At 40.8% G+C, this 27,728-nt stretch overlaps 2 protein-coding genes across 2 annotated transcripts; one reads left to right on the top strand and one right to left on the bottom strand.

Moving 5' to 3' along the window:
• Positions 1-3,792: 3,792 nt before the first annotated feature.
• On the bottom strand, positions 3,793-5,631 carry LOC121775713. The gene is made up of 3 exons (XM_042172739.1): positions 4,881-5,631; positions 4,592-4,784; positions 3,793-4,472 (listed from the first exon to the last, which is right to left on the bottom strand). The coding sequence occupies exons 1-3, from the start codon at positions 5,262-5,264 to the stop codon at positions 3,916-3,918; spliced, it is 1,134 nt and encodes a 377-aa protein (XP_042028673.1). The 5' UTR covers positions 5,265-5,631; the 3' UTR covers positions 3,793-3,915.
• A 14,300-nt stretch (positions 5,632-19,931) lies between these two features.
• Positions 19,932-20,699, top strand: LOC121776857. The gene is made up of 3 exons (XM_042174014.1): positions 19,932-20,110; positions 20,201-20,342; positions 20,691-20,699. The coding sequence occupies exons 1-3, from the start codon at positions 19,932-19,934 to the stop codon at positions 20,697-20,699; spliced, it is 330 nt and encodes a 109-aa protein (XP_042029948.1).
• Positions 20,700-27,728: the final 7,029 nt, after the last annotated feature.

The following is a 27,728-nucleotide window of genomic DNA, read 5'->3' as shown; positions in this document are numbered from 1 at the left end:
GAGTTGGGCTCAAATTCACATTAGTCCATATTTCACTATCCACTGTATGTCCATTAGATGAAATTCTTGGAAATCATATTCAAATGCTATTCATATACTCTAGTAAATATTAGCAGTACGTTATGTTAAAAAAAATAGTCTTCATTATGAACGTTAAAAATTTTATATAAAATTAGTAAATAAAAAAAGATTAAAAAAATGGTTAAAGTGGTTAATGAAAAATAATACTCAAATGCTATAGGTTAATAAGTTCATTTGATGAAATTCTGGATATTCATATTCGAATACTATTCTTCTATTTTAATTGTTCCATACAAATAGTCTATTTTTATTTTGGATAACTTTTTTCATTCTAATTCTAATGTGATAGACCACATTTTCACTAACAATACTATAATTATTTTATCTCTCTTATATTTTTACCAATTATGCATTAAAACTGGCATTGTTCTAAAAGTCTTTTTTTTATAGGACGGAGGGAGTACTACCTCGGCCCATAAAAAATAGTCTTAGTTATGGATAACACGAATTTTAATACTTCCTCCGTTCTGCGGAAATGAAATCGTTTCTTTTTGGCACGTGATTTAAGAAAAATTGTGTTAAGTAAATGAAGAAGATAAAAGAGATGAAGAGAGAATAAAGTAAGAGAGAGTAATGTAAGCGAGAAGAAATGTGTTGATTTTTACTAAAAAAGGAAAATGATTCCACTATTATGGAAGGTACCGAAATGTCAACATGGTTACTCAACTACTATGAAACAGCAAGAATATAAAATTGGTAAACTAAGATAAAGATAGAGAAAGTTGAAATGTGGTTAGCGTAAAAGAGACCCACCGTATTAGAGGATTTTTTATTAAATCGATAGAAACTAATTTTGGTGGACATTCCAAAATAAGTACTAAAAAACATGACTATTTTTTATAGGCGGATGTAATATTGCATGTAAACGTGTAACAACTACTAACTATTTTGAGAAACAAGTTGAAAAGCTAGATAACTACTACATCCGTCTCATTATGTCCAGAATCTTAAGTGACACAAAGTTTTAGGAGAAGTTTAGTGTAATATAGTGAGAGAGGAAAGGTAGTTGAGAGTTTTGATGAGTAGAGAGGAGGATAAATTTGTTTCCAAATATGGAAAATAGACATCTTAAGTTAGACAGATTCAAAAAGAAAGATGGACATTTTGAAGGGGGCGGGAGAAGTATATATTTTGCCTTTGTCAACTCAGTGGCAAATGCAGAGGAAGGTTTTCCATTTTCCTCCCGGAAATCCACCATGGTCGCCCCTGCCTCCGTTGACTCAGGTTTTGATTAATCTTTTTATTTTGAGATGGATTGTTATGATAATGAATTAAAGATGGAGAAAACATTGCATCCCCCAACTTTATAACACGGCTGAACGATATCCGTATATCCATTGTGAGAGAGTAGCTACATAGAGGTTGTATTATTGTCAAAACATTGACAATTGCTTTTATTTTGTTGTGGCCTCCAAGGGACCCATTTCACTAAATTTAAAGAGGAAAATTAGGATACATGGCCCCAGAACTTCTTGTTTGTTTTGGTCCCACCCACTTTATATACAGATAATAATCTCCAACCCTATCAAAATGATACCCCATCTATCCACAAATAGAAATATCATTTTCTTCTGTTATGAATTTAAAAAATATTAAGCTGAAAGAAAGTTAGTTAAATATGAGTCTCACTTGTATATATTAGTTTTAAATGATATGTGTATGGAATAAGTCAATAGAATGTGGGGCCTATTTACCATATATAGTAATTATGAACCAGAACTCCTATTCACGGACAGACCAAAATGAAAAACCAGACTTCTATTTGCGGACGGGGGGAGTAGATGAGAGAGGGATTTATTTCCAAATAGAGAAAGTGGACATTTTGAATGAGACAAACTATATATGAAAGGTGAACATCTTGAGTGAGATGGAACGATTATATAAAAGTATGACACACATTCCACTAACTTTTCAACTCACTTTCAATTACAGTATATTTCTTAAAATTTGGATCAGATGAAAGTGGGACATATATTAGAGGACGGGAAAGTACAATATTATACAATACTACTAAATTAAAATGAATTTAATTGGTGGCATAGTTATACTTATTCGAATTCTTGATGGTATTTCGAATTTTGATCCATTTTATACTCCATAATCTAATTTGTAAAACAATCTCTAACTTGGTACAACATTTTCGTCTCAAAGTAGTTGAATCAATTTCTTTTTTAGATTGTTTCAAGATAGTTGAGTCATTTCATTTTTTTAGCAAAAATTTTATTTCTCTCACACTTTACTCTTTCTTTGTTTATTCTTTATTTACTTTATTTTCTATCTTTAACTAACATTTTAATCTTTTAATTATCCTATCCAAAAAAAATTGCCTCAAAACTATTTATAAAGAAGGGAGTGTAAGATTACCATTGTTTAGACTCTAATTTTGTTTTGGGATGAACTCTCGTAATCAAATTTGATTTTTTTTAAAAATTATAGTAAAGTAAAAATGCTTTATAATACTCCAAGATAGTATGTCTATAAAGTAATGTGATGATGGCCAATAATGAACATACGGCAGTTGCATTATTTCAATTTATTCTTTGCTTCAGACATTATTTTTGTATTTTACTGTCTCCAATGCATACGCAACACGTGTGATTTTATTTAACTGCAGGTTTTACAGCCCCACTCCATTTTTTCTGGTCAAAGTTAAAAACCTTCAATGAAAAAAACAGAGAGGTAAAGTAAAAGCTAAAAAAAATTAGTAAAAAAAACATACGCATTTAATTCAACGAATTATATTCTGTCGTGCGAATAATCATTTTTCACTTTATTTTATTTTTTCTTATTTTGACAATAAAAATAAGTAAAAGAGCATAATCTAAAGTATTTGAAATCTGAAATGGGTTCTGAGTTTGAAATCCCTCTTTCCCTTTGAGAGAAATGAAAAAGGAAAGCTAGATACGAACCACCAAAGAGGAAAAAGGAATATCGTCACGTTATTTATGTGATGTGATGTGAGGACCCTCACACCCACTCAAATAAAACATCCTTCTATACTTTTTCATACAACACGTTCTCAATATAACGCTAGTGAAAATATTTGCTCCATCCGTCCATCATTAAATATCTCATATTTGACCCATACGAGTTTTAAAAAATTATTTCACTTAATGTAATAAAGCCAGACCTATTTTTATATATTGATTTTATAATAAAATATACTACCTCCATCCCCAAAAAATATGCATTTTGGGTTCGCTACAAGTTAGACTGATAGAAAGAGCATCATATATCCATTTTGTTTGCCACATAGGAAACAATTGGATATGCATGAATCTCCAGCTAGCTATCTCTGTTTTACATCTAATTTCTGATGGATTATAACCACAATAATTTATATTCAACACACTAGTGTGACTTTCCTTAGATTACTCATCCCATATTTTATTCTCAATCCATCCACAGTTACTTTTATAATATCTATGTGAAATTTAGATTCAAGTAAGTCGTTACAATTGTACCTTCGTCACAATTACAATTGTACGTAGATAAAAGATAAAGAAAATATCATATCGAATATGAAAGTAAAAAAAGCCTTCCATGCTTTGAATGTATTTTTGGATTTGAATATGAAAGTGAAAAAATGCCTTCCATGCTTTGAAGGTATTTTTGGTTTAAAATCGTGATAGAATATTAAAAAAATACTATAAATATAATTACACTTAATCCATGGACTAATAAGATTTTTAAAGTTTAGGGACAAATACGTGCAAAACACATCAATAATGATCATTTACGTAGTTCAATTTTATTTCAAATACAAAGATTAGAGAAGTTTCAAGCCAAAAAAAACAAAATTTATTTTTTATTCTTTTTTACGTTATTTTTGTTTCAGAGTTTTTCTTTGAGGAGAGCAGCCAATCCCGTGACTACCACCTTATTTCCCCTCTCCAAACTCTTCGGCCTCAGCTCCGGCAACTGCCACGTCACCGACCGCGCAATTTCCCCGGAGAAAATCACCGGCGAACTCAGTTTCTCCGTACCAGACTCCGTCGACGACGTTTCCTCCCCGAAAATCAGGCGCAGCTCCCCCCTCGCACTATCTAGATCTCGGATGACCTCGGGCTCGGGTCGGGCCTCGTCGTCAGGCTTCTGAACGGCTGTGGTGCGTGTGTGAGGGCCGAGCCATTTAGACTTAACGTATTCGGCTTTGCGCCACGGCGCGATGTGCATTCCTTTCTTCTTCAGGCTATGCCTGGCCGCTTCCGATGCGATGGCGATGATCTGCAATAGCCGATCCGATTTTCCGACGAAAATCGACGGCAGACACTGCAGGATCGACTTGTAACCGCTTGTTGATCGGGCGATCTCAAACTCCGATCGGAAATCCACGTCGATTATCAGCCTCTCGCCGCCTTCCGTTATCACATCGATGTATTCGTGCTCGCCTGAGCATAATTAAACCAACAGAGACCAGAATTATTCAAATTTGACAATGAATTTTGCAATTGTGATTTTAAATTTTCTCAAATGAACCTAGAAAACGGAACTGAGAGTGAGAGCAAACCAGCTGGAACGGAAGAAGTTTTCTCCCATTTGGATTTGCAAACAGAGGCGTTGTATCCAAGAGCAATTAAGTCATCGGCGACGACTTTTCTCAATTCGTCATTCCTTTTACAAATTTTGTTGCTCTTTTCGACCATTCTCGAAGCGTCTGCCAGTAAATTTCTCTCTTCTACGCTCACGCAGGGAATCAAGCTCTACAATCGCAACATTATCAACGACTTGAGCATAGTTCCACACAGCAAACAAATTAGGTCATCATCGGCAAATGAAATACGGAAAAATAGCAGTACCTTGAGACCGTCGCAGGGATCGGTGGAAGACGAATTCGCTGCTAACGAGTCCGAGAAGAGATCGGAATCGTCGTCGGAGCTGTCGTTGCTCTTGCCGTTGAAGCAGTTGCAGCAGTGACGGCCGCATTTCACGGCGGAGGCGGACGATTGCTTCTCGTTGTTGTCTTCGATGAAATTCTGAACCATTTTATCCAAACAAACTGAGCTCGGCTCGAATTCCGGCGCCGTGCTGCTGTCCTTCTCTCCTCCAGCGGTCTGCTTGTCAACTGATGAATTCCTCAGAACACTGTTGAACGGGCGGTCGAAAAGCCGCTTCAGCCGAGATTTCAGCACCGGCGGCTTGACGACGTCGCGTCGGATCGCATCGATCGGCTGGATTCTCATCGGAAAAGGCTTTTCACTCGAGAACAATTTACTTCAAAACTAGACAAAAATTTCAATGCGAACAAACCTAAAAAAGCAATCTAAATTCTAGTACTTCTTTTGATTCAACTCCAACACAAAAGTAAAGGATAAAAATAGAATTGCGAAGCAATATTTACTTCAAAAGGGGGAAACAGCTGCTGCTAGGGCTTTTCACGGAAAACGTGACGGTAATGGAAGGAAACACGAACATTGTGCTTGTAGGGGGAGAAATAAAAAACGTTCGCCGGAATTTGCATTTCCCGGCAATGCGAATGTCGCCTGCGAAGAGATGTCGCTCCTTGCGTGTTTTTGTGTTTTTGGCTTCTCAAATTTTCAATTGGGTTGATTTTTTGCTTTGCTAACAACTGAAGAAGTGAGCGATGATTTTATATGGCAAAGCTTAGATATGTAGGTGGGGCCCATTTCGCCAAGTGGCATCTTCTAATTTGTGAATTATCCACATCTCGGGGATGATCACATGCGACGAGCGTTACATCTTTTGCTTTTTAATATCTGGTGGGATAGTAAATACCAAAATTGATCATAAATATATAATTATTTTACGATTTTGATTCTATATATTATCTTTTGAATTTTTGTATTTCCGTCTATATTTAGCCGTCAACGATATTAAACCCGATTTTAACCAAATTAAGCTAGTATATGATTTTTAATTATTTTGAAATTAGAATCATTATATTCTAATTTATTTATTCTAAAAGGTTCCCAGCTTCCCCATCCCCGCCGTCAAAGCCGCAATTGAGAACACCTCCGCCCCCAAATTATTCTCTAATCCTCCTCAGTTATCGCAGAGTCGAAACGTCTATTTGAATCCCCGCCTGCAGCTAAACGATGAGGTGAAGAAGGTGGTGGAGATCATGCTGAAGGGGCAGAAAAGGAACCCGATTCTCGTCGGGGATTTGGAGCCGGAGGGGGTGGCCAAGGAGTTGCTGAGGAAGGTAGAGAGCAGAGAATTTGAGAGGGATGGGATTTTCAAGAATGTAAGTGTGATTTCAATGGTGAAGGGGGTTTCGGTGGAGGAGCTGGGAGGGATTTTAGAGAGCAGGATTAGGAGTGGAGGGGTGATTCTTGATTTGGGTGATCTGAAATGGGCAAGAGCCACAGACAGAATTTTAAACCTACAAACACTCGTATGCAGTCTATGTTTTCTCTAGTACACTCTGATGTTTGGGGCCCAGTGCCTTTTGTTGGTGGAAATGGCTTTCGATATTTTGTGATTTTTGTGGATGACTGTACTAGGATGACATGAATTTATTTTTTGAAACACAAATCAGAAGTCTTTGATAGATTTGCATCCTTTTTCAAACTAATTCAAACACAATTCCACACCACCATAAAAACCCTTAGATCAGACAATGGGAGAGAATTTGTTAACAGTGCGATGACCCAGTTTTGTAAAGATAATGGGATCATTCACCAAACTTCTTGTGCCTATACACCCGAATAGAATGGGGTAGCAGAAAGGAAAAATAGAGTGATTCTAGAGATGACCCGAGCCCTTATGATTGAATCCAAGGTCCCCAAACCTTTTTGGCCCGAAGCCGTCGCTACATCTATCTATCTAATCAATCGCCTTCCGACCAAAATCCTGAAAATGAAAACCCCCCTCGATATCCTGTCTAAACAAGCCCAAATCCCCGACTACCTCAGCCTCTCCCCTAAAGTCTTTGGGTGTACCGTTTACGCCCACATACCTAAACATGAAAGAACGAAACTCTCCCCGTGTGCAATAAAATGTGTTTTTGTGGGATACAGGGTGAACCAAAAGGGGTACAGATGCTATGATCCCAACACCAAAAAAATCATTACTACCATGAACTGCAATTTCTTGGAAACCAAATTCTTCTACCACACCCACCTTAGTAGTCAGGGGGAGAGCGAACCAGATAGTACCATAGACTATCTAAGTTGGGTTGTGCCAGTTCCAAGCTCCTCGATTGAGGAACCAACAGATCCAGTTGTCACTTCCGCCGAGCAGGTCTCACCACAAGAGCCTTCTCAACCAAGCCCCAGCGATCCTACTCCGACGATATCCGAGGTAATATCTGAACCGAGTACAATTGAGATTCCAGTTACCACTGACCCTACTGAAACAGTGGCTCAAGACAATACAGTTGATGGAGACACAGGAAGATATGTGCTCCACTGTCGAAGTACAAGGGGAGTTCCACCGAAACGATACTCCCCAGAGAAGATTGGAAAAAAGAGTCGCTATGTCGTGGCAAACTTCGTGCAAGGGAATCTGACCAAAATGGCTCGAGCGTTTGAGGCTGCGTTGTATGAAGAAGAAGAAATCCCACAGACGGCCGAAGAGGCAATGAAACATAAACGGTGGAAGGACGCAACGATGGTTGAAATGAAGGTGTTGATGAAAAACAGTACATGGGTACGGAGCAAGCTACCTGAAGGAGTAAAGACAGTAGGATGCAGATGGGTATTCACGATAAAGAGGAAACCGGATGGTACTATCGACAGGTACAAAGCTCGCCTCGTGGAGAAAGGATATACCCAGACTCATGGTGTAGATTTGAAGGGGTTGGCAGCGGAAGCGTGCATAACAAAACCAATCACATGAATTTGATCTATTTAGCAGATTACTTAGACAAATTCTATTCGCGCAATTTTCACATGTATCATGCTCGTAACTTGAATTTAAATCATGCTTTAGAACAAATAAATCATAAAACATGCATACTACGGAGTCAGCCAATTTACCTTGTTGATTCTCCAAAGAATCGAAGATGGCTTGCGTCTTCTCCACGTGAAGATCTTCATAACTCAACCTCGGATCTTCTGACTGGTGTCCCGGACTGTATACTGATATTTGTGTGGGCAAATCTCACCAGAATACTAGGACTCGAATATCGAAGACAGAACTCTACTCACGGAAGAAACAATTTTCAAACTCTCTCTCTCAAAAAGGAGGGGACAAAAATTTTAATGAGAATAATTGTCTTTTATGTCTCATTTATTCTCCTATTTATATTAAGTCACATATTGGGCCCAGTCAGAGATCTAAGGAATAATTTGAACATGGCCTCACCCAATTAGCTTTTTACTAATTAAATTGAACCCACAATTTAATACAAGCTTATATTGGAATATTACAAGTAGCCACTACAGAAGTAATATTGCACTGCCTTTCCAAATCCGAAATTACAAGTGTTCCGGGTTTCCATTAATTTGTTTAATTCATTTCCCGCGCTTAAGATAGAAACATCCATTAATTAATTAATGTCTGCTACGGATTTAATTAATTAACATATTCTCCAAGAGTGGACTTAGCAAGAAACTCTTATTTATTATTCATAGAGTAATCAAACTCCAACTAGCTAGGTTCCGAATAATAAAACCTTATTTCGAGCTCCTCTTGTGGATGTTATCAAACGAGACTCTCCTCACGCGCGATTCAATATAATATCAATCTTAGCACCGCCAGATAATGATTACCACTACCCAATATACCTGGATCGTTGGGTGACGAAAAACCCGCACCTTGGTAAGTCAAAGTAGTAGATACTCAATATCGTATGCTCAATGCTAACGTACATTGATTAAGAAATTAGTTATCAAGACCTCGTCTTTCAGTAGATAGTATAAAGGCTCATCTTGCTGTTAGATCCATTCAGTGCTATACCACACCAACGTCATCATATTTCAATAAGGCTTAGAAATAATCGGACTGACATTGCAACCTTTCACAATAGGTAGTCTAGGCCTATCTAGGTTGTGAAATTCTTATTTTTCTTTGTTCAGAACTGACCGCGTACCTTAAATTGAGCGCAGCCCACAACCGGTCTACTAAAACAAAGACTTAGACTTTGTTATGTTGACTTATACATTTAAATATGAATTAAACATCCATTAAATGTAAAACATAACAACTTTACGACAACAATAATCTAGTATACAAACCCTAACAAGATTATGATGAGACATTCTCACCAGTGGCAAAAATCAACACTGTCAGAGTACTATTCTCAGTTGTCGCTAATAAGGAATGACCACTTCATCAGTTTGATGTGACCAATGCATTTCTCCATGGGGAATTGCCAAAACCCGTGTATATGGAACCTCCACCTGGTTTTGTCACGACCGACCATGCTAGGGGTACTATAAACGAGGCGATCGTGACCAAGGGATAGCAATAAAGGACAACATTTAAAGGACGACAGTTCATATGAAAGACCCAATTAACTTAAGAAGGTGAATATTTTAGTTCATTGAAAAGTTAAGCAACGGATTTTAGTTCAAAATACTTAATGTCATAATTACAATATCAAATAGTGCGGAGATTTCTAGCAAACAATTTTTCAAAGAAAACAGCGGAAAAATAAATATCAAAAATCCAATAAACTCCTAAAAGAACATTTGTTTTAGTTTACGAAAACCATTTTAGAATAACGAAGTAAGCAGCGGGTTAAAGTATCAAAGTATTTGACAAGACAAAAAAAATCGTACGAAATAAAGTAAATTCTTGCGACACAGTTTCAATAATAGCAGCGAAAATAGGTTATCAAGAGAGTCATAGGATGACGCCTATGTATGAGGACACAACGCATCCAAAATTCCTAGGCCGACTCAACATCCATCGCAACATCCCGCTCAACCTGCACATAGGGAAAACATATGCAGGGCTGAGTACTTGTTGTACTCAATGGGCTCATGCCGAAAACATTTTATATCAGTTATGTCATCAATACCAGTGATCTCGAGTTTTACATGTAGTTAAGAAATATCATCGAGAACACAAAAACGTTTCATAGACTGGCCAGTCAAACAATCTCCCAATTTTCTCAACAATCCATCAATCACAATCATCATTCCACAGTGCGATGAAAGTGTGGCCACACTATTCGCCCACGAGACCGGCCGACTAGCAAAGACGGCTCACGATCCCACCAGTGTATACAGCCTGATAGGGTTTGCGGCCCTACTCAGACCCGAATTAGTTTCACAACACAGTCATATAGCCTAACGGAGCAAGCTCGGACGAACTAGGCATCAGGCAACAATCTCATAAACAAAACATCAGGCATGACATAACAAGTTAAACCACCCTTATAACACCACATCATATTTTCGGAAAATAAAGATTTGTAAAAGAAAGCCCATCTCATTTGCTTAAACAACACAATACCCAACTCAAAGAAACCCTCGTTCCTTGTGCTCACGTACACACAATCCCCTTGCCAACACCACAACACAATCAACCTTCCATCAATACAAATTATCATGCATGTCCTATCGTTCCTTTCATCGTTCTCTTAAATTACCCATCCCAATATTCATCAACATAAGGAAGAACATGACATAATATTTCTCAACGTATCACACATAATCACATCATAAGATACATCCCTTGAGCATATATACATCATATAATTCACCCAAACTTAGCAACAAGTATTATTTTGACAAAACAGAAATCTGGCAGAACTGCGCAGTCATTTTGTAAAAATCACCAAAATTCCATCCGACCTTATATAAAGCTAAATTTTGGTCACTACACAGTATCCACATTCAAGTTCGTCCAGTTAAAATTTCACACCGAAATCATATGATTTGGTCAGCCAAAACAACAATGCAACCCTCTGGTCGGAACATAAAAATTCTGGCAGTACTGCGCGGTTTGATTGAAAAATTTACCAAATATTCATCCGATGTCCAATGAGGCTGAAATTTTTCCAAAACACAGAGGACACTTCAAATTACATCCAGTAAAAATTAAAATAAGGCCATTTGGTCTGTCAAATCAAAAACTAAACTCTCTGGGCGAGAATACAAGTTTCTGATAGAATTGCGCAGTCAACTTCAAAAAATTTATTAAAAATTCATCTTTCGTCAAAAGGGGCTGAAATTCACACACATCACAGAAACACCTAAAAATTTACTTAGTTATAAAATTCGTGTCCAAATAAGAGCGTTTGGCTGGTCAAACACACGTCGGAGTCCACTGTCCAACCGCCACAGTTTTCAGGCTTCACAATTTCGAAATTAGGGTTTATTCCTCATTCATCCAAACACAATTATTCATGCTTCCAACACACAATCATGCTTCAAAAAGTTCTCACAATCATGTTCTCGTATATTCACACATCATTCACCAATGAATCATCGAAACCTCACACATATTTAATCAAAATCGCACATCCACAAATGTTCTCATACAAACACAAATTCCCACCAGTTAATTTTGCGATCTAAGATTCCTACACTCACTATATGCATGAAGGAATCAAGAACAAGGTTTTCAATGGTGAAGATGAGGGAAAAGATTCAATTATACCTTCTTGAATCGAAAACCAAACGGTAGAAGCAAAGATTGATACGATTCGTCGGGAACTCTTGAAAATCAAACTCCTATGGATGCAAGAACAAGAATTGGAAGGAATTTTGGAGAGGATGAAGAGAGGGAGATGAGAGTGGCGTGTGGAGAGAGGGAGAGGATGGAGGTGGACGAAAATTTGAGGGAGAATGGGGGCTAGGGTTTAGTTTAGGTGATTAAATAGTCCTAGGTTTAATTCCATAAATAAATAAATTAATTAATTGTGGAGGAATAAAATAGAGGCCAATAAATAAAATCCCACAATTAAAAGGAAGGAAAGTTTTTGAAAATTATGGCTAGAAATTCAATAAGGAATTTATTTGGTATTTACTTGGAGAGGAATAGATTCACAATTTAGGAAATAAAACAATGAATATTCCATAAACAAGGGAAGAAAATAAATTAGATCTCCAAGTAGGAAATAATGAGGGAGGGGGCGAAAATTTTGATGGTGTGCACAAGGAAATTATTTAAATCCTCAATTAAATAGAATAGGATTTAAATTTAGTAATTTCTTTATAGGAAAAGACTCCCATAAAATAGACAACAATTAAATAAATTTTCACAAGGAAATTAAGCCAAAAAAACGTGTGGGATGGAGACACAATAGAAGGAAAATATTCATATCCCCAATTAATTTGACTTAGGTATTAATTTGGTATTTAATTGAATAAAAGGAATTCCACAAAATAGGAAGCAAATATATTCTCCTCTACAAATAGGGGGCGAAAATTGGCTTAATTAGCCACAAGGAAATAATTCAACTCTTAATTTAATTGGGGTTAGGGAATAAAATGTGGCAAGATTTAATTGGATTTAAAATAGCTAAAGGAAATCAACAAGGTACCAATTAAATCAAAGAAACTAATTCATCCTCGTAATTAAAAAAGAGAATATTCGAAACTCACAAAAATAATAGGTTAGAGTTCGAATTTCATGTAGCACAATTTAAGGATAATTTGATTTGGATTTAATTTGGATAAATATCCCAAAACAATTAATTAAATCCAAGAAAGAATATAATTTCCAATAATTGGAGGGGCCGACAATAGCCACTTTATTTGGCTAGAATAAGATGCATGATCTTAATTAAATTGATTTTCCCCATGATAAGGCTAATTTCATGCATAGGTCTAGGGGATAAATTCGAGGATTTACTGGGTCTAACACACGTTTTAAGCCAGGTGTGTAGAAGAATTTCGCCAGGTCCAGGAAAAGAAAAGGACAATCACATGTCCGAGGAAACTGGCGAAGAAGTGAGCATTATGAAGGAAATTGCAAGACGGAGGAAATCTCGGAGTCGAAGGGTAGAATGGAGATTTCTATGAAGGTTATAGAAGATTAAGCCCGCGCCTATATAAAGAAGGAAGCATGCATTCTGGAGGGACCTTCTCGGTGGAGGCCTCATTAACAGTCTGTGGCTCGTAGCTCACTTTTCTTTTATACACTTGGGTTCTTAGAGGGAAATTGGGGTGGTTTGCGTTTTGGGTTCACTTTTCACTTTCTCGTATTTCAGTTGGGTTGTAACACCTTCCTGTCGAGGGCAAAGAAACAAGTTCCATTTTACTTTCTCGTATTTTGTGGATTTCACCGAGCTTCGCTGTTCGGAGCTCGGCCCTGTGTTTTTACCGAATATTTCTGTGTTTAATGCAAATTTAATTTTCTGTCATGTCGTTGATGTTGATTTCTGATTTCACTTCTGTGATTTTCTGGAGTTTGAGTTAGTTACTTGTGTTGGATGCGTTTCGCAATTGTTCTCTGAATCTGTGCAGAGTAATGGCTGGATCGGGTTGATCAGAGTTTGTTGGTGGTTGAATCGGAGGTTTGAATTTGGTATTGTAGCTGAGTTGAGTGGAATCGTTTGAATTCGGTGTTGATCGGTTTAGATCTGTTAGATCTGAAGTTATGGAGTTGATTGAGGTTGTTGTTTGGTTCGGATCGTTTGGATCCGGAGTGGATTAAGCATCCGACGTGGATCCGAGCAGAGTTGGTTTATATTTATGCCTAGCCTTCGTGTTTTCATTTCATTCCGTCTAGTGAATGTAGATTATTGTTATTTCCGGTTTGTTGCAAGTTTCCGACGACCCAACTTTTATATTTTGTTCGAATCTAGGTACGTGCTCTATTTTCTCCATCTTCGTGTTTGATTCAGTTAAAAGAATGCATGTCGTTGTTAGTTAGAGTTTCAGTTTGTTATTTGCAGCTTTTCTGTCGTACTTGCTAATTTTGGAATTGTGGTCCCCACTGTTATATGCTTTCTGTCTGCTTTTATTAAGTAGCCATTTACACGGTCTAGGAAGTAAATTTAATATCCCGTAGTTTTGATGATGTTTGATCTCAGCATGTTTACAGTTTCCTAGGTCTAGTGTTTACATTTCTTGCCTAGGTCTAGTCATAATCAAACCTCAACCCAGTTTGAGTGGCAGCAGCCGCCCTTGTCCAGAGTTTCTAAATGCTTTCTTACGTGTCCATCTTCGTGGGATCGACCCCTGCTTATCTATACTAAATCATAGTATTCGGGTTGAGGGATCTTTGAAGGGGAGTGTAGTGTGCCCAACGACAGAGCATTCCATGTTCTCTTGAGTTCCTAGACCAAGTGATCTAGTGGATTCATAGGACTTGGCATCTCGACCTAGCATAATACCAGAAGCATAGCGCATGGCATTTACACACAACACACAAGCCTTACTTCAAATGGCGCCGTTGCCGGGGATGGATGGCGTAATTTGTGTTAGTGTTTAGAATCTTTGGCGTATATAGTTTTGATTTAATTTCTTTCCTTTTATTTGTAGTTTATGAGCAGAGGCTCACGGTCTACCCACTGGAGTAACTCATCTGGGTGGGAGCAAGGTCAATTCATTTGGCAGGTCAAGGACACCGCCTCCAAAGTAACCACCAGATCAGGGTTCACCAAGGGAGATCCGTTTCCGAGTGGATTTACTAGCGATGAATCTTGGGTGTCGTCAGGACGTGATGATCCGGAGTCACCACCAGAGTCAGAGACAGAGTCAGAAACAGGGGAAACAGAGGAAGTAGTCATGGCACACGTAGTAGACCCATTTAGATGGAGAGCCAGCACATGCCATAGTGACGAACCCACGTCAGAGGTCCATCGAGATCAAGACGAATGTGCTTGGCATCCTACCGACATTTTCTGGGTGAAGAAGTGAGTGTCCGTACGAGTTTCTAAATGAATTCAGTAAATTGTGCAGCATCCAAAAGAGGCCAAATGATGCGACGGAGGAGGACTACCGTTTGCGCGCAATTCCTTTCACTCTAAAGGGGGAGACAAACACATGGTTATTACGGTTACCCCCAGATTCTATCCGCACTTGGAGAGACTTTAAATTGGAGTTTTTAGATTATTTCTTTCCATCCAACAAGACGAATGCTCTGAAGAAGGAGATAGTGGAGTGCAAACAGGACTATGACTAGTCATTGAGCCAATACTGGGCAAGGTTCAAAGGATTGCTGGATGCATGCCCGAATCACCGGATAATAGAGGCAGAGACCTATTCTCTGTTTTATGAAGGAGCGACTCCTGAGTCGAAGGACTTGATGAATTCCTCCAGCGGAGGGAATTTTACACGGAAGAGAGGAAGTGAGGCACGAGAGATTTTGGGGAAATTGATAGATGCAAAGAAGGCATATGATAGTCCAAGGAATGCTGTGAGAAGAAGTTCAGCGAATGCACTGAGAGAACAAGATGATGATAAGGTGGAGGCAAGGATAGATAGACTCGAGAAGGCTCTTTTGAATGCTATCGAGAAAACTAATTCGCCAGCGCCACTGGAGAAGGAGAAACTGCCTGGTCCAGGAGAGTCCCAATTTCAACAATATTACGGATCCTAGGAAGGAGATTACCAGGCCCAGGTGAATGCGATGGGAAGTTGGAATCCCGATGGAAGTTGGAACCACCCCGGGAGACAAAGAGATGCACCCTGGAGGAATCATCCAAATTTTAAATGGTCTGATAACGAACAGAGCCAGCCAGCACCACAACAGAGTACACAGTTTGCACCTCAGCCCGAGAGGCAGGGCAATTGGAGGAATCATGAAGGGCAAGGCAATTGGAACAATCGGAACCAGGGAGATTACTCGAACTGGGGAAACAGGAATCAAAACCATCAGGGGAACTCTTATGTGCCACCACACCAAAGGAATTTCCAAACCACCTACCCAAGTCAAGGAAATCAGTTCAACAACAATTCAGGGGGTCAAGGAAATATTCGCCCGATCCAAGGAAGTGGAGCAAACCAAAATGCAGGACCTGACCCTAGTCAGCCGAGTTCTAAGCCACCAAGGAATCTTCATGAAATGGTGCACGATCTCATCAGTTCTCAGCAGCACATGCAGAACAACTTACATTCGAACAATGAAGTAGTCCACAAGCTTCAGGATGCTCAGCAAGAACAAAAGGCGGCAATGGATATGTTAGCAAGACAGCTGTCATAGATTGCTACTTCCTTGAGTGACATGCGAGGTAATGAGGGTAAAATTCCTGCCTCAGTAAAACCGCCTGACAGGGCCAATATTAGCCAAATTACCTTGAGGTCTGGGAAGGGGTACGAAGGCCCAACAATGAGACCGAAGGAATTCAAAGATCCCACCGAGGGCAAGGAACTTGGCTGCAAACAATCCCATGATTAGAGATGAACTCAGAGAAGGAGATTTGGAGAAACCATTGTCTAGAGAAACTGAACCATTTTTTCTCGATCCAGGGCCAGAGTTGGTAAGGGAGGAGGAGAAGAAAGAAGTCGGAGAGTTCTCAGCTGAAAGTTCCACAGGAGCGGGGAAGCGACTGAAACCCTTCCCAAGCCGGGGGGGAGGCCAAGAAAAAAAAGGAAGAGCCGGTAGATTTCATGGATATTTTTGGGAAGTTGGAAATCAATCTACCATTTTTACAGGCTCTGAAATTGCCAGTGTTTAGCAAGTTCATCAAGGAATTTATAGCTGGTAAGGCTAGACCTAGTGGAAAAATTCTGATAGGCGAGAATGTTTCTGCGGTAATTCAGAAGCGGAGGATGCCTTCGAAATGCAATGATCCAGGTATGTTTACTTTGCCCATCTCTATTGGTGATGTAAAAATTGAGCATGCTATGTGTGATTTAGGGGCTTCGATAAATGTTTTACCGCTTTCCATTTACAAGAAACTGGTAGGAGTAAGTATGGTAGATACGAAAGTAGTGATCCAGCTAGCGGATAGGTCGTGTATCTGCCCTGAAGGAGTGCTTGAGAATGTGATAGTCAGGATACATGATTTCTTGTACCTAGCTGATTTTCATGTGATAAAGATGAGCGATAATGAGTCAGCAGAGTCTGGCGGAGTACTTTTAGGGAGACCTTTCCTACGTACCGCTAAGACTATCATTGATGTTTTTGATGGCACCATTTGCCTTGATTACAATGGGGAGAAATATACATTTAGCATAGATGAGGCAATGAAGAAACCTCTTGATGTTGGCAATTTGCATGCTATAGATGTTATTAACCCCTTGGTCCAGGAATATCTTGAGACCGAATTAATGCAGGAGCAGATTGCGAATTCTGAGATGAGTCATGCTATTGATAGAGAAGTAGCCGGGTGGTGTCAAGCTATGAACACGAGTGAGTTATCAGATGAGGAGCTAGCCGAAGCAATTCTGGAATTCTGCACGAACCCGGAGCCAGCTAGATCAAGAAAGACACCTTATGTGGCGAGCATGGAAAGTTCTACTAAGTCTACGAAGGGAATAACAACTGAGTCGACAGAGAAAAATCCCTTACCCCAGGAAAAAGATGTCCCCAAGAGAGAACTGAAAACACTTCCACCATGTCTCAAGTATGCGTATCTAGAAGAGAATGAAACTTTCTCTGTGATTGTTAACAGCAGCTTGACCAAGGGACAAGAAGAGGAACTGCTGAAGGTAATTCGGAGAAACAAGAAGGCTATTGGGTGGACACTCTCTGACTTGGTAGGAACCAGTCCAGATCTGTGCATGCATCACATTCGGCTAGAAGAGGGAGCAAAAGCCTGCAGAGATCCTCAACGCAAATTGAATCCTAGCATGAGGGAGGAGGTGCTGAAGGAAGTATTGAAGCTACTCTCCCTAGAAATCATTTATTCCATACCAGACAGTGAATGGGTGAGTTCAGTGCATATGGTACCAAAGAAGTCAGGAATACAGGTGGTCGAGAACGACAAGAATGAGTTGGTACCCACCCGACTAGTTACTGGGTGGAGGATGTGCATTGACTATAGGCAGTTAAATGAAGCGACCAAGAAAGACCATTTCCCTCTGCCTTTCATTGACCAGATGCTGGAAAGGTTGGCGGGCAAACAATACTTTTGTTTCCTTGACGGGTACAGTGGATACTTTCAAATCTATGTGGATCCCGAAGACCAGGAGAAGACTACTTTCACGTGTCCCTTCGGAACGTATGCTTACAGAAGGATGCCGTTTGGTCTGTGCAATGCGCCAGACACTTTTCAGCGGTGTATGATGAGTATCTTCTCGGATCTCCTAGAGGATTGCATCGAGATTTTTATGGACGACTTCACTGTGTACGAGAATTCATTTGACTCATGTTTGGCAAGTTTGGATATAGTGTTGAAGAGGTGCCAGGAAAAACATTTGGTTTTGAATTTTGAAAAATGCCACTTTATGGTCCCAGAAGGAATTGTCCTAGGGCACGTGGTATCAGAAAGAGGTATACAGGTAGACCAAGCAAAGATTGATGTGATCTCAAAGCTGCCTTACCCGACAAATCAGAAAGAGGTAAGAGGATTCCTAGGGCATGCTGGATTCTATAGGAGGTTCATAAAGGATTTCGCAAAGATTGCTCAGCCACTCACTCACTTGTTGCATAACGATGTTGATTTTGTTTTCGATGAGGAGTGCAAAAAGGCTTTTCAGCTGTTGAAGGATAGACTAGTATCTGCTCCCATTATTAGAGCGTCTGACTGGAATCTACCCTTTGAAATAATGTGCGACGCGAGTGATTATGCAGTAGGGGCAGTGCTAGGTCAAAGAGTCTATGGGAAAAGCTATGTGATCTTTTATGCTTCGAAAACGCTCAATCAAGCCCACAAGAACTACGACACCACTGAAAAGGAAATGCTGGCGGTAGTGTACTCATTTGAGAAGTTTCGCCCGTACTTGCTGGGGTCTAAGGTAATAGTTTTCACGGATCACGCAGCTATTAAGTACCTGCTGGCGAAGATGGAGTCCAAACCCAGATTAATCCGTTGGGTGTTACTGTTACAAGAATTTGATTGGGAGGTCAAAGACAAGAAGGGAACAGAGAAAAAGGTGGCTGACCACTTGAGTCGAATTTTCCAAGGGGAGACCGAGGAAGCAATACCAGATGCATTTCCCGAGGAACATTTGTATTATCTTGAAGGTTCGCCTAGACCTATCAGTTGGGAAGAGATAATGGCAGTGACGGGTCCAGGAGATGCTGAAAAAGGAAAATGCCAGATAAACGCTGAGCCATGGTTTGCGGACCTAGCAAATTACTTGGTCACCAGAGAAGTGCCCAGTTCCCAAGAAATTTCTCGGGCCTAGAAGATGAAACTGAAAAGCGAAGCCAAGTACTATTTTTGGGACGACCCGTATCTATGGAGGATGGGAGCTGACCAAGTAATTAGGAGATGTATTCCAGAGTGAGAATAAAGGGATGTGCTGAACCATTGCCACGCTCTAGCGTGTGGAGGTCACTTTGGACCGAAGAAGACTGCGAGGAAGGTGTTAGACAACGGGTTTTACTGGCCTACATTGCATAAGGATGCGTTCGAATTCTGTCAGAATTGTGAAAGGTGTCGACAGACTGGGGGAATCTCCAAAAGAGATGAAATGCCGCAAGTCCCTGTGATCGTTTGTGAGATTTTCGACATCTGGGGAATGGACTTCGTCGGTCCATTTCCATCTTTATATGGGAAGGCATACATACTTGTGGCGGTGGATTATGTTTCGAAATGGATAGAGGCCAAGGCTACTACCTCTTGTGAAGCTGGTGAGGTGGCCAAATTCCTTAAGTCTAATATTTTTGGTAGGTATGGAGTGCCTAGGGCTGTTATTTTGGATCAAGGAACTCATTTTCGGAACCAAACGATTGAAGCTTTGATGAAAAAAAATGGAGTCCACCACAGGTTGTCCACACCATATCATCCTCAGTCTAACGGCCAGGCGGTAATATCAAATAGGGAGATCAAAGCAATACTAGAGAAGACGGTGAATCCGTCAAGGAAAGACTGGAGTAAGAGGCTTGACGACGCATCATGGACTTACAGGACAGCATATAAGACGTCTATTGGGATGTCTCCGTATAGGTTAGTGTTCAGCAAGATGTGCCACTTGCCAGTGGGACTGGAGCACAAGACATACTGGGCGGTCAAAGAGATTAACATGAATCCTCGAGCTTGTGAGGAAGAGAGGAAATTACAGCTCCATGAGTTGGAAGAATTGAGGCTTGAGACTTACGAGTCCGCGATGTGGTACAAGGAAATGATCAAGCTCTGGCATGATAAGAATCTCCGGACCAAGGAACTACAAGTTGGGCATAAAGTTCTCCTGTTCCAGTCCAGGCTTAAGCTAATGCCTGGAAAGCTAAAGTCCAAGTGGATCGGACCGTATACTATCGTTGGCCTTCGCGCAAATGGAGCAGTAGAGATCCAAGGAGGCGCCTCAAATTCTGTGTCTTTCCTCATCAATGGTCATCGTGTGAAGGTATTTTGAGATAACTCGGAGTTGTGTGTAGTGGACGAAGTGCCTCTACGCGCACTCCCTGATATCGTCTAACCAGTCTAGGAAGGAAGTGTTCTTGAAGAAATCCTGGGTCAAGTAAATTGAGAAGTTTTTTTTATCCATGCCCTGACCCAGGGAATCTCAAGAATACTTGAAAGAAAGTGTAAATAGTTAATTTCTTTCCTTAAATCGAGAAAGCCCAAAAAAAATCAGAAAAAAATAATCTTCCAAAAATATTTTCGAAATCTCAGGCTCCTTAGGGAATTTTTCTCCGTACTGGGAGTCGGGCGTTTTTTTTAGTTTGATGTTTTTCTAAGTATGATATTGCAGAGCATTTAGATGGGGCAGGGCGTTGAGGAGTAGAATTTTGGAGGGAGTTGGCACCGGTTCGAATTTCAAAAGGTAACTTTATGGGGAGGCATACGGTCACTCGCGTCACGCCTGCAACCACCTGGAAAACCGTCCTCCCATACCTACAGGCTATAACCGTGCTTTCTCTTTTATTTTCCATATCATACTCACTCTTTCCACAAAAAAATCCCCAAATTTCCTCTCTCAAATTCTCTCTCTCTAACCCTAATCTACAAATTTTTTCTTCCAAGTTCTTGCGAATTCTACAGATTCCGCCATGGAGAACACACACAACACACAAGCCTCAAGCACCTCTGGATCTGCCGAATCTAACGCAGCGTCGTTCATGGCCGATCTATTGCAGAAACTTAGGGGGCCAGAGGAGGCGATGAAGGCGTTCGCCATGTTCACCACTATGATGGGGAACACCACACCGGCCGCAAAAACCACTGCACCACCGCCACCACAAGTTTCAGAGATTGCAAAACCCCAACCGGAGGCCGTACATTCGATGGCCGAACCAGCCACCAGTGTAGCAGGAACAACCGCCGTAAAAGTACCTGAGGAGGAGGCGGATCTGGCTGCGGGTTTGGAGCTTTTGGCGGTCAGTGAACCAAGGTTAGACCATGTTTCTGACAGGGAAACCTCTGCCATTACTGCTGTTGGTGTATCTGAGGGGGTAGCCCCTATTCTTGCTGCTATTGATGTCGTTGAGAAAGAAACCTGTGTTTTGCCTGGAAGTGTGGCTGTATCTGCTGTTTTGTCTACTAGTAATCTTGAGGGGGAAATCCCTGGTAATTGTGGGAAAATTTCGAAGGGGGAAACCCTAGAACATGTTGAGGGCGACGAGACCCTAATTTCTGAGAAAGCTATGGAGGGGGAAACCCTAGAAAAAGTTGGGGGCGATGATGCCCAAGTCTCTGTTGAACACGATGATGAGGGGGGGACCCCTGAAAAGGTTGTGGGGACTGAGACCCACAATGAACAAGATTTGGTTGGGGTGGAAACCCCTGTTTATATCACAGGGGCAACCCATTTGCTATCTGAGGAGAAAGAAGCCCTCGTTACCGAAGACGTACTGGAACCCGTCGACGACATGGTTGATCTAGCCGTGGATTTGACTGATGTCCCGGAGGGGACGATTTCTCTGGTAAATGCAAGGGAAGCCCGGAGACAAGCTCGTCGGAGCTTGATTGATGAAATTGATGACTTCGTCCAGCAGACGGAACGAGAAGCGCTGGGTCCAGAGACCGCAGCCCTTGAGTAGGACAACTCTCCTAGACCCAGTGGTGGGGAGAGTGATGAGGAAGAACGCCGCCAGGCGGCTGAAAGGAAAAGGAAGGGAAAGCAGACCGCTCCTTCCTTGACCAAGAGATCGAAAGGAAAATCTGTTGAAACCTCTCTTCCTCCACCCGCAAAGGTCCCATATGCTGCCGAGTCTGATAGCCCTGCTGGATCTAGCGACTCCGAAGAAGAACTTGAAGAAGAGCTCAATTTCGAGCCTACAGAAGTCTGGTTGACCAAGGAATTACTGGATGCAATGAGGAAGTTCATTGATCCCAAGCGTGCAGCAACGTTTAAAGAAAAGGGTGCCCGGGGCAAGTATGCGAAGACCAGAAAGAGATATGATCCCGCGGAGCTGAAGGAGATTGCTTCCGACGTTGAATTCCGGGAGTACATCGACGCGATCGGTTTTGACTGGTTGTTGAAACACAGCTCTTTTGAGATCCCAACAACATTAGCGCGTGAGTTTTTCTCGACCTTTCGCTTGAAGTCTACAACCGATCTGGATGCCGACTCTATTACCTTCCACCTTTTCAATGAAGAGCACGAGATGAGCATCCGAGAGTGGTCGCTCCACATGGGGTTGTTATCGCCCACACAGGATGATGAGGGCTTGTGGAATGACAGGATGGTGGGTCCGCCTAAGTTTACCCCTGGTTTCAAACCACAAAGCGCTTGGGAGTTCATAACTCACTCCAAGGTGGGTCAGTTTAAAACGAGTTGTTTGAAATCTTCGCACATAGAGAACCGGATCCTGCGATTCGCTCAGACCTTCATAAGTTATAATCTGATGGGCACTGCAAACGCTGCTCTGACCACGACTGATCTCTATTTTACTTGGTGTATGGCCAAGGGAGTCCGTGTACACCTGGGCTACTGGCTAGCCCAGGCTTGCCATCAGATGGTCGCCAACCCTTCCAGAGACATGTATACATGCCATCTCCTAGGGGCATACCTTCAACGCAACGTAATACTTTAGATAGCCAAATCGTGCCGAGATGTGGAGATGTGCATGCCCCCGGAGGTTTTTAATGTCGATTACTTTTTTAACAAGGGGCTTTTATATATGCATGGGAAGGAGGTCTGTTTTTATGAGGTCGGCAGGTCGGAAGTCCAGGTGAAGCAGGACCCAGAAAGTGTGGAGGCAGGAGCCAAGGTTGAGGTTGAAGAGATGAGAACGGAGGTGGGATGGATGAGATCAGAAATCAAGATGGTTAGAGAAGAGATTGTGGCCCTACGGGGTAATGAAAAGTACAGTGTCGATGTTGAGGACGTACAGAAAAATGTTGCAGGAGTAAAGAAGGAAGTCGCAGGAGTGAGGAAGGAGGTAACCGAGGTAAGAATGGAAGTCGGGAAAGTCAGAGAGGAGATCGTGGCCCTCAAGGGACGTATTACTGATCTTGTGGCAACGTCGTCTAAGCACACTGAGAGGATAGCAGAGGGCGTCTCGCTGATGCTGATGATGGCGAAGTGGTTTAAAGAGAGGTTCCCCGAGGCACCGAAGTTGCTTCCTTGCCCTGGCACCGCTTCTAAATCGCCAGAGCAAGGAAGTCTATCTCTCCAGAAGCCTCCCCAGCCGACGAAGCCTCTGACTGCCCCGTCCGCGGCTAAACCCTTGGCTGTGAAGAAAACAATCCCCAGACCAAGTGAGACAGAGAAAGAGGTGCCGAACTTACCGGCGAAGAAGAAAACTAGAGCGACCCAACCATCCGCACCGCCCAAGACTGGCTCCCGCGGGGGCCAGACCCCGAATTGATTCCCCCTAAACCAAGTAACTTTTCAATTTCTATTTTTTCTTTTCTTCTTCCTTTTCTGTTTATGTTTGTCTGTGACCAACATGCTTTATTTAGTATATATGTGTTGCAGCTTCCCACACTTAGCTCAATCCTTGGTCTAAGTGTGAGAATGAGTTGTTCTGTTTTTGCATGCTTTGGTGTTTGTTGGGCCTTCTCCCACTTAGCCCGTCGTACAGTCTAAGTGAAGTTTGTTTTGTTTTATGCGCGTTGTGTTGTTCATACTTCCCTATTTCCCCACTTCACTAGGACAACTTGGGGACAAGCTTGAGTGAAGTGGGAGGGGGGGAGTAAGTGCAGTATTAGTTTTTGTAAATAGGAGTCTTAGAGTCTCTAGGTCTAGCGTTTTTGTGTGTTGCATGAGCTAGTAAGATAATAAAGCAAGATTCCCTTAGTGAGGGCGATTGAAGATAGGATACATGTCAACTTTGAGGCCTTTTTCCTTAATGAACTAAAAACGGTCTGAATGAAGTAAGGACGATAGAGGACGCCTTAGCTGACCTAGTTGTGAAGCCCCACTATATAAATGTGAGTTATAAGCCTATACACTTTGAGCTAACATGTAAAAATGGGCTGCCACTTGATGCTTAGGGAGTAGAGTATAAAAGAGAAAAAATGGGTTATGGAGGTATAAGCTGGACGAAGTCCAGGAAAAGGAGGTATAAGCTGGACGAAGTCCAGGGGGAAAAGGGATATATATAGAAAAAGAAAAAGAAGAAGAAAGAAGAAAAAATGATGAAAAAAATAAGGGCAGGAAGCAATCGCAACCTGACCCAGAAAATCAATAAGGAGAAGGAGTAGTAGGAAGGAGAAACTCTCATAACCCGACGCATCAGTGGTGTAACTTTAACTTTGGAGCGTTTCGATCCTAACATCCCTGGTGAGGAATGAGTGATCGAGCGAACCTAACTGCTGGGGAATCAATAGGCTATCTTGACGAACTGACAGACCGTTTAGGTAGAAGAGAGAAGGGGGAGGATTTGAAGACTGTAGACGATCGGATAAAACTTAAGCTTGTGGGGACGGTCGCCTAAAAGTAGAAACTAGTTCATGCTTATCTGTATTTGTGTGTTGTTTTCTTTTGTGAGTCTGTAATTGTCTAGGTCTAGGAGTCGGTGCTTTGTTTGTGTTTTGTTTATGGAGTCGTTCTTGGGAACCGTGCATTGAAATTCGCCTTATTTCTTTTTCTTGTCTTTTATGCTTCAGGACAAGCATGGTTTAAATCCTCAATTAAATAGAATATGATTTAAATTTGGTAATTTCTTTATAGGAAAATACTCCCATAAAATAGGCGACAATTAAATAAATTTCCACAAGGAAATTAAGCCAAAAAAAACGTGTGGGATGGAGACACAATAGAAGGAAAATATTCACATCCCCAATTAATTTGACTTAGGTATTAATTTGGTATTTAATTGAATAAAAGGAATTCCACAAAATAGGAAGCAAATATATTCTCCTCTACAAATAGGGGGCGAAAATTGGCTTAATTAGCCACAAGGAAATAATTCAACTCTTAATTTAATTGGGCTTAGGGAATAAAATATGGCAAGATTTAATTGGATTTAAAATAGCTAAAGGAAATCAACCAGGTACCAATTAAATCAAAGAAACTAATTCATCCTCGTAATTAAAAAAGAGAATATTCGAAACTCACAAAAATAATAGGTTAGAGTTCGAATTTCATGTAGCACAATTTAGGGATAATTTGATTTGGATTTAATTTGGATGAATATCCCAAAACAATTAATTAAATCCAAGAAAGAATAAAATTTCCAATAATTGGAGGGGCCGACAATAGCCACTTTATTTGGCTAGAACAAGATGCATGATCTTAATTAAATTGATTTTCCACACATTAAAATATAAATAGCACTTCATTCCAATTCCCCCATGACGATTTATTCCACATAATCAAACTCAATCACGTAGCAACAATTTAAATTTCATAAATGAAATTTCCAATCGACATATATTAAATAAAGGTCACAAAAATGAAATTTCACGTAGCCACTTTATTTGGCTAGAACAAGATGCATGATCTTAATTAAATTGATTTTCCCCATGATAAGGCTAATTTCATGCATAGGTCTAGGGGATAAATTCGATGATTTACTGGGTCTAACACACGTTTTAAGCCAGGTGTGTAGAAGAATTTCGCCAGGTCCAGGAAAAGAAAAGGACAATCACATGTCCGAGGAAACTGGCGAAGAAGTGAGCATTATGAAGGAAATTGCAAGACGGAGGAAATCTCGGAGTCGGAGGGTAGAATGGAGACTCCTACGAAGGTTCCAGAAGATTAAGTCCGCGCCTATATAATGAAGGAAGCATGCATTCTGGTGGGACCTTCTCGGTGGAGGCCTCATTAACAGTCTGTGGCTCGTAGCTCACTTTTCTTTTATACACTTGGGTTCTTAGAGGGAAATTGGGGTGGTTTGCGTTTTGGGTTCACTTTTCACTTTCTCGTATTTCAGTTGGGTTGTAACACCATCATGTCGAGGGCGAAGAAACAAGTTCCATTTTACTTTCTCATATTTTGTGGATTTCACCGAGCTTCGCTGTTCGGAGCTCGGCCCTCTGTTTTTACCGAATATTTCTGTGTTTAATGCAAGTTTAATTTTTTGTCATGTCGTTGATGTTGATTTCTGATTTCACTTCTGTGATTTTCTGGAGTTTGAGTTAGTTTACTTGTGTTGGATGTGTTTCGCAATTGTTCTCTGAATCTGTGCAGATTATGGCTGGATCGGGTTGATCAGAGTTTGTTGGTGGTTGAATTGGAGGTTTGAATTTGGTATTGTAGCTGAGTTGAGTGGAATCGTTTGAATTCGTTGTTGATCGGTTTAGATCTGTTAGATCGGAAGTTAAGGAGTTGATTGAGGTTGTTGTTTGGTTCGGATCGCTTGGATCCGGAGTGGATTAAGCATCCGACGTGAATCCGAGCAGAGTTGGTTTAAATTTATGCCTAGCCTTCGTATTTTCATTTCATTCCGTCTAGTGAATGTAGATTATTGTTATTTCCGGTTTGTTGCAAGTTTCCGACGACCCAACTTTTATATTCTGTTCGAATCTAGGTACGTGCTCTATTTTCTCCATCTTCGTGTTTGATTCAGTTAAAAGAATGCATGTCGTTGTTAGTTAGAGTTTCAGTTTGTTATTTGCAGCTTTTCTGTCGTACTTGCTAATTTTGGAATTATGATCCCCACTGTTATATGCTTTCTGTCTGCTTTTATTAAGTAGTCATTTACACGGTCTAGGAAGTAAATTTAATATCCCGTAGTTGTGATGATGTTTGATCTCAGCATGTTTACAGTTTCCTAGGTCTAGTGTTTACATTTCTTACCTAGGTCTAGTCATAGTTAAACCTCAACCCAGTTTGTGTGGCAGCAGCCGCCCTTGTCCAGAGTTTCTAAATGCTTTCTTACGTGTCCATCTTCGTGGGATCGACCCCTGCTTCTCTATACTAAATCATAGTATTCGGGTTGAGGGATCTTTGAAGGGGAGTGTAGTGTGCCCAACGACGGAGCATTCCGTGTTCTCTTGAGTTCCTAGACCAAGTGATCTAGTGGATTCATAGGACTTGGCATCTCGACCTAGCATAATACCAGAAGCATAGCGCATCGCATTTATATACAACACACAAGCCTCACTTCACCCCACATTAAAATATAAATAGCACTTCATTCCAATTCCCCCATGACGATTTATTCCACATAATCAATCTCAATCACGTAGCAACAATTTAAATTTCATAAATGAAATTTCCAATCGACATATATTAAATAAAGGTCACAAAAATTTTGGGATGTTACATCCTTCCCTTCTTAACAGAAATTTCATCCCAAAATTTGATCGTCTCACATAAACAACTCGGGGTACTTTACTTTCATTCTATCTTCTAACTCCCATGTGGCTTCCTCGGGACCATGGTGTTTCCACAACA

The sequence above is a fragment of the Salvia splendens genome, chromosome 18, assembly GCF_004379255.2.
Source record: "Salvia splendens isolate huo1 chromosome 18, SspV2, whole genome shotgun sequence".
NCBI lineage: Eukaryota > Viridiplantae > Streptophyta > Magnoliopsida > Lamiales > Lamiaceae > Salvia > Salvia splendens.
Note: the sequence above shows the minus strand (reverse complement) of the source record. Positions and strands in the feature narration are given on the sequence as shown.